Source organism: Synchiropus splendidus, chromosome 2, assembly GCF_027744825.2.
Source record: "Synchiropus splendidus isolate RoL2022-P1 chromosome 2, RoL_Sspl_1.0, whole genome shotgun sequence".
Classification (NCBI taxonomy): Eukaryota; Metazoa; Chordata; class Actinopteri; order Syngnathiformes; family Callionymidae; genus Synchiropus; species Synchiropus splendidus.
The window spans coordinates 32,735,498-32,747,950 of NC_071335.1; the positions used below are offsets into that span (position 1 = coordinate 32,735,498).

General features: G+C 42.8%; 1 protein-coding gene across 1 annotated transcript in view; it reads right to left on the reverse strand.

Annotated features, from left to right (window-relative positions):
• The window catches only part of LOC128753392 (zeta-sarcoglycan-like), a 261,646-nt gene that overhangs the window by 39,009 nt on the left and 210,184 nt on the right, over positions 1 to 12,453 (reverse strand). The window contains exon 6 of the mRNA XM_053855066.1: positions 177 to 299. Within this exon, the coding sequence (XP_053711041.1) occupies positions 177 to 299 (123 nt within the window). The remainder of the gene's footprint in view (positions 1 to 176; positions 300 to 12,453) is intronic.

The window sequence follows — 12,453 nt, forward strand, 5'->3', positions numbered from 1 at the left end:
TCAACCAGATTTTGATCTGTTGAACTTTTAAACCAATGACGTTCTCTGACGTACAACAGTAAAAATGCATTTAGCCCACAGTTTTCCCTTGTTAGCCAGTGTTAGCTAGCTTTTCATTCACCCTCTTCGACAAATGAGAATGACAGGAAACTCGACTTTCACGGGGCAAAGCTCACCTGTAACTCGGAGTTTCTCTGTGCCGATGCTGATCTCGTCTTCATCTGCTGAAAACAGGACTCTCTCTCCATCTGAGCTTCTCACCTCGAACCTTTGACACTGTGCCTCCACCATCTCTGAGCCTAGAGGCAAAGTGGTAAACAAAAAATATGAGGAAAACAATGTCCAGCACAACATCATACACAGAAATTCCTCCTGTTCAAGATGGACAACAGATGTACCAGTTTTCTGTTATCTAACTCTTCGAATTATCATGGTAAAGTTTAAGTTACTGACAGGACTTTTTTTTTTCATGGTACTTTTGAATGTGCAGAAAAATGTTTTTCCTGCATTTTTACTGGGCCGTGAAGAGATTCATTCACCACATTTTATACAACGTGATGTTACGAAAACATCCATGATGAAGGAGATGGGTGGAAAATTTAAGGGTAAAAAACGTCTCCCTGGAAACAGAGAAAATGCAGTCACAAAGCGTGCGCTCATCTCTGGGGCACTTTCACCTTGATAAAACTTTAAGAAAAAAAAAAATAAAATCAAGCCCCACCTATGAACTAGATAAAAAAGAAGAAATGTGACTGCATTAGTAGGCAAGAAACTAAGAAGTGGCAGAGCAGCGTTTACCCACTTGTTTCCAATCAGTTTCCAAAACCGATGCCAAATGCTAACAGAGTTTAGACCATATTTTCTGTAGAATCGAAGCCATGGCAAGCTGAGAACCCATGACTGTGATTCCAGAGTGAAATTCAGATTGTCTTCTCTTTACTGTCGTCGCTACATCCTTCTACATTTCCCATCCCACAGGAAGTCAGCCTGCTCCCTCTTATCTTGACCATCCACCCGACTCATGCTAGCACCTTCACCCACATCTTTCGTCCCACATGTCCTTTCAAAATACAGACAGCAATGCAGGAGAGATTAAACAAAACAACAACAACATGGTCCATTACAACTGCCTCCACGCTCCACTGTTGAAACCCTGGTAAACAAACACTTGTATTATGCTTCATATGTCAAAACTGCATCCAGTTACTTTGTGCAGGAGACGCTGCTGCTAATAATATAACCTCTCCTGACGGAATTGGTATATGTGCTAAAATTACAAAACCAACTGCCTGGAGAAAGTACTTGAAAAATCTAATTTGAATTTTTAACTCACCCTTGAATAAGCTTCTATTGCTGCAGGCAGAACTGTGGTTCAACACCACGCTCTACTTGACTGAATTCTAACTCTGACGCTCATGCATATTTATAAACACACATCTAAACTTTTCAACATTTTGGTTGACGTTGTTTTATTTATTTGCAAGTATTGTCAATGAATGCCGGACATGGCAGGATGAAAGGTCCCCTCTCCAGTCATTCATAGGCACGCCATCTTGTCTTGCTTCAGAAATAATAGTAGCGGCTTTAAAATGCATATTCAGATCGCTTTATAAATACAGCGGTACCTAGGTTTTCGAACGCCCCCGAAAACAGCTGGAAAAAACATAACGTGGGGACTGACCAGGTGACCCACGATGCGCTCTGTTGTTGTGTATAACGCAGCCTCTGTATGCAGACGTGTCCCGTTAGCTACATTTACTGACTGTTTTTTCTTCATATTGAGGTGTAAAACCTTTCCTGTCTCCACACTGGACCCTGGTAGAGTGTCACAGGGGAGGTGCTTGCTCTCCACACCTCCGAGGCTGGAGCGCGCACTCCAGGGTTTGATGTCCTGTTGTGGGCTGGAGCTGGGACAGGGATGAGGCGAGTCTGGGACAGAGCGTGACTTGGTTTATGACTTTGTCACAGCCAAACTGCACAGAAGCGCACATTCAGAGCTGGACACGCACCGGGCACCTCTTCACTTCTGGAGAGACGTCACTCACTCGGCAACCCCTCCCACATGCAGCGGCCACACACATAGAGGAACAGTGCACCTGCAGCAGACACTCTACATTCACTCCTACAAAAGACTATTTTAAGGCTTGGAACGCATTGTTTCTTTTTCCATTCAGATTTCCAACAATTGGCTTCTCGAACGGCCGCCTGGAACGGACTGTGGTCGAGAACCGAGGTACCACTGTATACTGTAATTGTGAAGCAGAAGAGTGCAGCATCACTTGTCCTTGGATAATTCATTCATCATCACGGAAGGTGAAACCAAGAGCAACAAACCAGATGCCCATAATGGCACATTCCCGTCCCGGTGACTCCTCCGGGCGGGAAAAAAAAAATGCTTTATTAAATGTTTATCTGCGATGATGAAGCCTCCAACACAAATTAGCATTTGAGTTTGTGGCCAACTGCCGCAGCACATGAAGCGTTGACATTGCTCCAAAAGGTTGATCGCTCTCTGCAGAGTTGTTGCTGGTGAGTTTTCAAGAAAAGGCTGGCGCCGAGCGCTGAGTAATGAAATGTGATGGCAGAGGCCTTTTGTTCACGGCTGCACCTAAAGAAAATGTTCTCCCTAATCCCCCCCCCCTCAACCTTTTCCTTTCATTACTGCACCGTGTTTGCTCCCCTGCCATTACAGGTGTCAATTAGAGGCCCAGAGTGCCGTATCAGTCTCAATCCAGCTTTATTAGCAGCCATCCATCTCAAATGAAGGGCTCTCTCTTTCGCTCTGGCTCGCTTTATGTCCTCCGTCGTGGTCAGCTATATCATGCTTTGCAAGTACACGGCACTCTATAAGTCTTAATGAGCAAAATAAAACAAGTCAGCTCATTTGCCGCTGACCCTCCGCTCATCCACCACGGGGAGTGTGTGTGATGTGGTGAGCGGGGAGTTGGCAAATGAGTGTGAAATGAGCAGACTTTGACCCGTAAGGTTATGGTGGAACGGGAGGAGTGATGGCTCAGACGGAGGTGGGAGATGGAGCCATATTTAAAGCTGAATCGGAGAGCAGAATGTCACGTCAAACAGAGTTGATGCCGGAGATTTAATGAAAGTCCAGGAGAACGAGAGGAATTCGGAAAGAAGTTTCATGATTATGAGGCTGGGTGAGAATAATGGACCTCACGTGAACCGCGCCATGCAAAGCTCATGCCAAACTCAAGGCCTGGGGGCCACATCCGACCCCACTGTAATTTTATGAGGCCCGCAAGAGCTTTAAATACTTTTTGCTTTATAAATGTCAGGATTTGCTTTAACGTTGGTTTTATTTTTTGTCTGACTTAAGGCCCATCTACACTACATATGGATCCAGGTGGAGCTGTCGGTCTGCTGTGCTTACTTTGTCCAAATTTCTGCACATTTCCATGAAGCTTATGGATACAGACCATCAAAAAGGAGCAGTACCACAGGATACTGTGAGGGCGGTGTTGCTGTTACTACCCGATATGTAGCCCCAATGAGACACGAAGAAGACATAACAATGGCGAAAATTCTCCGTTCTCCAGTCGCGATATACTTAACGTCCTCACCGACCACACTCTGTGGTTCTGTTTGTCTTTAGTTTAGTTTAGTCTAGTTAAGAGGGACAAACATTTGACTCTGGGCTGTGGCCCCAGGTGGATATGTTGATGAACAGCAGCGTAAAGAATGCATAGAAGTATGTGATGGTAGTGTCGTTGTTGTCATTGGCTGATTTCAGTTGCCAAACAACGGCAAACGTGAGGGAGGTTTATGGTTGGCGGCACATTGAAGGGAAAGCACAGCAGTAACGTTCACGACTGCCTCGGCTTTACATTGCAGGAGGAGCAGGCAAAGATCTGATATAGTGCTGTACCTGTATTTGTACCTTTGTAACATGGACTGACTGCTTGTTTTCTTGCATGTCGGCTCTGACCGCCGCATGTACTTTTTGCCCCGAGGTGTGTGTGTGTGTGTGTGTGCCCCTGTGTGACGGACTGGCGACCAGTCCAGGGTGTATTCCCGACTCTTGGCCATTGGCTGTTGGGTTAAGCTCCAGCACTCCCCGCAACCCTGAACAGGACTAAGCGCTGGTTACCTGACAAAGTATGCTTGTATGTATATTGTATTTCAGTAATAAATCTTGGCATTTGCTCATGTCGCTGCTTGTTTGTGAGTCATCACACACAATTGGGTTTGGCTGTCGACCGGTTTCACAGCAATTAAATAAGGTGTGAATTTAAAGTTCACCAAAAACTCTCACCTCCAATGTTGACATTTTCTTTTATATATATAGTAAAGGTTAGACGTGTCAACAGATGATGAAAGCACAGACAGATGAGTGTTTTAAAGATGCTTCACAGAGAAAAAGAAGAGAGCGTTGTCAGGTTGACAAGGGGGATTTTGACACCACATGCACATACATTAATACGAAAACTGCCTCTCGGATTTAAAATGGACACTGACAGCAAGTTCTTCTTGAACTGAAGGTGGAATGAGAGCAGAATGTTCAAGCATAAATTGAATCTGTACACAAGAACTTAAACATCAGAGTGGAAACGTTGCAGAAAGCAAACTTTTTTTGCATTAAGTCCACAGAACAACATATTTTTTTGAAAGTTTATTGCAGTAAATCTATTTTTGCATGAAATGAAATGATCTAAATTAATATCTTATATATAACCCCAGCCCTGTTTTATACTCTTATGCTAAGTTTGCATGGAATTTTCAAGAAAACAAAATCATTAAAAATGTTGTTTACTACATGCAGCGCGTCTGGATCTACGTGTAATGGGTCTTGACCAGAATGTGGACTATGGCAAGTATGTATGGAAACAAACCACAAGTGATGGGCTGCCTTTTGTAGTGACGGGTAGATGTATCGTAAAGCAGCATTGCAGAGTTGATGAAACAGTGTCCCAATTTTCAGAGGCCGCTAGATGGTGCTCTTGGTTTAGAAATATGGTTCAATGGTTTTACTGAATTAGTTATTAAAGTCAAGCCAACATTTTACAGAAGACAGTGCCATCTGGTGGCCACTGAAAATCAGGACGCTGTGTCATGAAACCTCATGAACCCTTCAGTCCTGTGTCATGAAACCTCATGAAGCGTTCAGTACTGTGTCATGAAACCATATGAACCCTTCAGAACTGTGTCATGAAACCTCATGAACCCTTCAGTCCTGTGTCATGAAACCTCATGAACCCTTCAGTCCTGTCTCATGAAACCACATGAACCCCTCAGTACTGTGTCATGAAACCTCATGAACCCTTCAGTCCTGTGTCATGAAACCTCATGGACCCTTCAGTCCTGTCTCATGAAACCACATGAACCCCTCAGTACTATGTCATGAAACCTCATGAACCCTTCAGTCCTGTCTCATGAAATCACATGAACCCCTCAGTACTGTGTCATGAAACCTCATGAACCCTTCAGTCCTGTCTCATGAAACCACATGAACCCCTCAGTACTGTGTCATGAAACCTCATGAACCCTTCAGTACTGTGTCATGAAACCATATGAACCCTTCAGTACTGTGTCATGAAACCTCATGAACCCTTCAGTTCTGTGTCATGAAACCTCATGAACCCCTCAGTACTGAATCGTGAAGCTCATCTACCCATCACTAGTTTTTAAAAATGATTTCCTCATTTAAGAAGCTCAGTAGTTGGTGTTCAAAGTTTAGAGGTTTCATTGAAATAGTTCAAAGATGATCCAGTGCCATCTAGTGGCCTCAGAAAATGCGGACACAGTTTCATGAAAGCTCATCCGCCCATCACTACTATTTACAATGAAGTGCGTAAATTAGAGCCCAAGCTGCTTGAATTAATTTCATGAATCTGACTCCAGACATGTAAAAATGGATGAGTCAAACACGGCGACGAGCCGCTCGGAAAATTCTGTGCTGGGCTTATGGCGACGCCCGCAGAAGTGGTTTGAGCAAATCTCACTCACTTGACTTCCTGATGAGTTATTCTGACATAGTGGGGCTTATCTGAGGATTAGCATGAACATTTAGTGGAGGAAGCAGGTCTGCTGCACTTGTCAGCTCCCTTCCAGACTCAAATGTCAAATTTAACGAATACTGAAAGTTCTGCGGGACGAAAATACGTGCCTTGCAAAAGGGGGCTTTAACCAGTGGTGGTTCTGAGGGTTTGTAACAACTTTGACAATAACTGTTTTCTGCTGGTGTATCTATCTATCTATCTATCTATATATATATAGATATATATATTTTGAAGGGCAACGCTCTGCGTTGTGACGGAAGTTCAGCAGTTCGCTCTCCTTTTCACTGGACTCAGTGTCAGTGGGTAGGTGAAACATTACGCTCTGCTGAAAATTAATGTTTTGACATCAAAACCAGTCATTTTAAGTGTGAAGATGAGAATTCTATTGCTAGTATGAGCACTATCAACTTTTGGTTTTGTGACAAACAGTTGTGAATGTTTCATGGAGTTGTCGTCATGTTGGGGAAAGGTGTGTTAAAGTGCCACATGGTTGTGTGTGCTTCACTGTGACTGTATATTTTGATGTGTAGGTGAGCAGCGGTTGTGTCGAGTCAAGACCCCATCCCACTGTGACTGTGTCTTTTCTTTCTGTTCAGACGTCCAGTAAAGAGATCTGAAAAACCTGAAACCTGAGTGTACACATTCTGTTGAACCAGCGAAACAATAGAGGGGTTACAAATATATACATGTCGACTTGTCAACAACATTTGTTACATTCAACTTTTGTCAGTTCTTCTTGTGAGGCATTCCTCAGAAGTACCAGGTCCTCAATCATTTCTCCAGAACACAGTATCCATCACAAGATCAGTCAGTGAGATGTGTTTCAAGAGACTCAAAGTGACTTCATCCTTTGTCATTTTACTGTGATGTGAATCAAAGTTAATGAATTTCCCAATATTCAGCTTTGTTGCGAGCAGCACAGCTCGGAGATCAATTCATCAGAATTACTTTCAAAGCCGTTGCAAACCTTAAACAATCTATATCTTTGAAAATAACATTTCCTGGAGGACAGCGAGTGGTCTTCAGGTGGAAACAAAGATGAAGGAAGTACAGCGAATAGGAGGCTCAACTATAACAGTAATGTAAAGGCAGTGATGCAAAAGAACAAAAGTGATCCAACATTGTCTGAGGCTTTAATGTGAGCCACTCTGAGCAGTTCACTCAAATCTCTACATACAGTGTCTGAAATGTTTATTCACTGACTGTAACTAATGTTCATCTGGAACTAAATACAACTGACTGTGCGAAGGGAGGGAATACAAACATCTCTTCTTCCATCAGTTTCAACAATTTGGAGTGTTGGATGGACAATGGAAGAAGCTGACCTTCAGAATGAGGCAGTCAGCAGGTCAAATAAGAAGGGAAAGTGTTAAAAATTCTAGGTTTATATATGTGTGGTTTTGGATTTATTGAAACGGTGGAAGCTTGTTAAGAACTCTAGACAAGACAAGGTCCAAAACAGGTGGTTGTTCTCACCTCGGTTGCAATTTCCCCCCCAAAAATAGAGCCTCAAAACTTCTACCACAACTTGGAGTCAAACTACAGTCCACACCAGGGAACCTTTGTCTCCACTTTAGTCCTTAACATACTCTTCTGAACTCACATCAGTAATCTAAGAGCTCTAACCAAGGTGAAGTTGTCAACAACAACAGTAAATAAACAACATAAAATGACATTGTGCAAAACAAATTTCAAGCTCCTGTTTCAAGGCAGAGGTTGAAGCTCACAGAAGTGATGGAAAACCATATGAGCCTTCAGTTGGAGCTGTTGTTAAAAGGATGCACGGAGGAAAAGCCTTGAGGAGAGACAGCGAACACACTGCAGTAGCCATGCCATTTTCATCAGACTTACAAACACACAGGTGCTGAGGAGGGATGAGGGTAATGAGTAGCAGCCAAATCTCTCGCCTGAAGAGAAAGGGCATTCATTAGCAGCAGCATGCACTTATGGAAATGACAGCATGACAGACACACACACACACACAGGCTACCATCTCTGTGGGGACCACTCACTGCCATCCAAAACCCTCCGAAACAAATGGCTTAACTTAACCAGGACTCCAACTATAATGTTATACTGAAGCCCTCATCCTCAAATTGAGGCTTGACCATGTGGGGTCCGGCAAAAGGGCCCCTAAGGTCCCAACAAGGAAGTGTTTTTCCCTAAAACTGGGCATCGTAAGGTTAGCTCAACCTAAACACAAACACACATTTCTTCTTTGATGTGAATTCTTGTTTTTGTTTATCTTTATTTAAAAAAAAAAGCAGTTTTCCAACAATTATTGAGCCCTTTTTGGTTTTAAGGTTTTGGTTATATTCATACCTTGTTCACAGATCTTTACCTAGCCGATCTTTTACCCAGCTCATTTAGAAAAAGAGTGCTTGTTTCTGAACATAGAAAAATCGTCATCTGAGCGAAATGAAAGAAAATGATGCAGTACGACTGCCAAGCCCACATGTGGCACCGTAGTGCTCTAGTGAAATGTAGGGAAGGCGGCAGGGCACATGCACATGAACGTGTTTCTGGCCATCATGAAAACAGAACTGAGGTGGTGGAGTGGACTGACGGCCACGGATGGACCCCTGGTGGTCCTCAAGCGCCGGACCTTTTCACTGAATAGAAAAGTGCCCTTTTTGCTGGTGCATATTTGAAATTCAAAAGATACAAAAAGTTACTCTTTCTTATTACTTGTGCTCAAATCTGTTTTAGTATCTGACATTTGTTTGACCTCTTGTGAGAAGCATGGCCCCTCCCACTCCTGTTGCAGCCAAAGGCTCAAACGTGGAAACTACATACATTTTGTCATACATTTGAATTCATTCCAGTGATGTTAACATTTCTGGCTTGTCTGTTTTTAGCTACCAAAAGTAAACCCAAACCACCTGATAGTGACGGGTTGATGAAGTATCATGAAACAGTATTGCATGGTTAATGAAACAATAACCTTATTTTCAGAGTCTATTTGGTTTAGAAATGATGTGACTAAGTTGTTGAAGTCCAAGCATTTAACAGCGGGCAGCGCCATCTGGTGGCCTCTGAAAATCAGGACACTGTTTCATGAAACCTGATCTACCTGTAAATACAGTGTCGTGAAACCTCACTTACAAGTAACTGCGAACTGATCCAACAACAACTATATGAATAATTTTCGTGACTGGTGCCCCTTTTTTTACTGGCTTAAGCACCTGCTGACAACGAGGTTCTTTTTACACGACATTCAGACAATCGAAAGCCCCACTGTATCACAGACGAACTGTAGCACTTCAGCGTGAGACCCAGACATCCAAATATAGTCTTGTAATTTTCTCACATTAAACGTGTCTCGCCAGTTTCACTGATCACAGTGAGAGGAAAACGCTTCATTCACGCTGACAATCCTATTGACGTTTTCCTCATTCGACAAAGGATGCCACACCGACAGCTCCCCGCAGCCGGAACATTAGTTCCTCTGTGGAATAGAATTGTAGCATCAGAACTACAACTTCATACGTCATCTTTATGGTCGGCCGTAGAAAGTCGAACGATTCTCAATCACAACAACGATCCCATTGTGACAGGGAAGAAACAAGTAGAGAGACAGGAAAAGGAAACAGTTTAAGTAAGACTGATAGCAAAATGCGACAGGGTGTCTAAATCCTACCAACGTGAGAAGCGCTAAAAACCTTTATGTTTGATGGAAAATAAGTGCAATAGGAAAAAGGCAAACGTTGCTGGGACGTGCAGATCAGATTTTGGGAAGGGAAACTCTTGAATACATAAATGAGTCTGTGATATGTTCTGATCTTTCATAGAGGTGCTTTCAGCTGGTGGGATAAGACAAGGGATCAGGTAACATTTCTGTAATCCCCTGGAGGATGTGCAAGAGTCACACAAGGATTAAAGCAACTGAGCTGCAACAAAAGAGTGGTGGAGCCAAATAGCAGACTTCATTTCCTGCAAGTCAAACCACACCTTTTTGGGATAAACTTTGAGATCTTATATTTTACGGTCATATATAGACAGCAATGCACATCCACGTCATTCCTTCCTCATGGCGTTGTCACGCAACATTTCCTGGCTGTTCTGTTTTCTCAGAGAGACGACTAGTTGTCTCATCTCTTTCTCTCTGTGCGGTGTAGATGGTGGCGCACAGCTGGACTACTTTTCAATGACATCACATTTAATTTGGCGTCTGAGAACAAACCTGAACGTGATTCCTTCAAGCTCTCGCTTGTGTTTTCGTTCTCCTGATTTGAACCTGCTACTTTTAGTGCTGCTGTGGTTTGATCGTCCCCAGCTACTTTTTTATTTGTTCCCTGTTGTCTCAATGGAGATTTTTCCATATATTGTTCTGAGTAAATAAATTTCATTTTATAAACTGTTCCATGCCTTGTAACTCTCTTATTTCATTCCCTGGTCTCCATCTGCTCTTCCTCAGTCCAACAACACAGCAGCATAATCCCACACTTGTGGAGACTCCAGATCCCTGCAGCACCTTCCACAGTCCGCCACTCCAATATCTCAAAAGCATTTGGCATGAGTGGAGCCACGTAGAGCTGTGCTCCACATGTTGAAGAGCAGTGTGGAACAGTTATTTTTATGGCTGAAATGTTTTTCGCTTTCCAACAAGACACACAGAGTACAATAACAATAGTTTAGTAAGAAGAAAAACAGATATTTTGCGCCTGTTTTTGTTCACATTTTGACTATCTTGGCTGGTGTGCAAGGCTGGCGGCAATTTGACTGACGTGAGTGACGGCTTTTCTGCCTACTTATGGAGCACTGTGACTCAGAATGAGCCTCCAGAAAAATATATACTACGAACCAGCCAACATTTGCTTGCCACCTCGCTCTGAATCCCGTACATTTCTTCTGATGTTGCCAGGACTTTGAGTAGTGTAAGTCCTGTGTCCAGCCTTGCCCTCCTCCTGTCTTGTGCTTCAGAACCTTCTTTGTTTTTGTTTCTGTGGCTTCAACTACTCTTTGGACTGTTCTAGTTTTCCTTTATCTAGTGGACTATATTTGGGTTTCAAACTTGCCTTGTTGACGATCAACACATTTTTATCGACTACCCCTCTTGTGACTGGATCGCATCCACATTTGTGTCCAAACCGTCACACACTCTTTAGTAATGAATCTTACTAAAGCCTTAAAGGAGGCACACAAGGATTTTCAAAGCCTTAAACATTTTTTTTATCTGTGAAAGACCCCTCACAAGTATAAAACAATGTAGTGTTGATGGTTACTATATATGTGTGGTGAATGCCATAAACCCATCATAAAACACCTCACACATTCCGTCGTCCACCTCCAGAAAATTCCTGTGATAGAATGAGGGGTAAATAAAATAAAATAAAATAATAGTGGGAGAGGAAAGCACAGCACACAGCATGGAAGTTTTAGGTGTTTTAAAACGAAATATTCTTGAAGAAACATAGCAACTAATGACATGATAACAGAAACACATTTGCTGTGGCCGGAACTTAAGCTTGGACACATGAAGGAACAGTCTGGGGGAGGATGGCTGCAGTTTTTAGGGGGATTTCCCATGATTAAAAACTGGCATTGTTATTGTCACCAATTCAATGAATGTCAAAGGTCCGGCTTTGCTTCCTTGTTTCTCTGTTGGATCGCTACGTTCTGTTCCACATCTTGGTCCAAGCAAATATTGTTTACATTTACGATTAGAGGTGTGAATTCGGATCGGCAAACAGGGCTTCCTGGAGTAAAGGTGACACACAGTGAGTGGCTCATGTCCACCATATCTTGTGGATAAATTTTTTAAAATAAGATTGCATGCATTTTACTGTGAGCCAGTTTGAATTATCAAACTAAACAACAAGGCAATTTACAGTGTTTTTTTTTTATTTTTTTTTTTATAACAAACCAAACAATCCGGATACACGTCTCTCAATATCAGATTAGTAATGTCAACTGCCTGAGTCCTGCCTTCAATAACTGGTCCTCCCGACTCCGCAGCTGGGCCAACTTTGCACCCTGCCTTTTTGAATCAAAAGTTCTCTGCTCCTTCCTTTTGAGTTTATGTTATGTAAGCAAAACAAATCACGCTAACTGACCTCCGCCGTCTTGTCGGGCCAGATACTACATTTCCTACCTGTCCACACACCGCAGACAAAAGCATTCTCTTGTTGGATAATCCTATTAGAGTTGAGGTAATCGGGCATTTACCATGAGGAAGGAGCCACATCGGGACAGATCGATGACCATTACGTGGCCCCCATCAGTTTCTCACGCTTCGACTGCTTTTTGCAAGTTTTAGTTTATCTAGTGGAATAGTGGATTCTACTTTGCCTTGTGGAGAGTGAGACTTACTTCTCGTGATTAAAAGCTAGTGTTTTTCTTGTCATCCATTCAGTTAGTGTCACAACTTCCTCCTTAGTTTTCTTGTTTCTCAGGTGGATCGCTTCTTGATCGACTATTCTGTTACACTCCACTG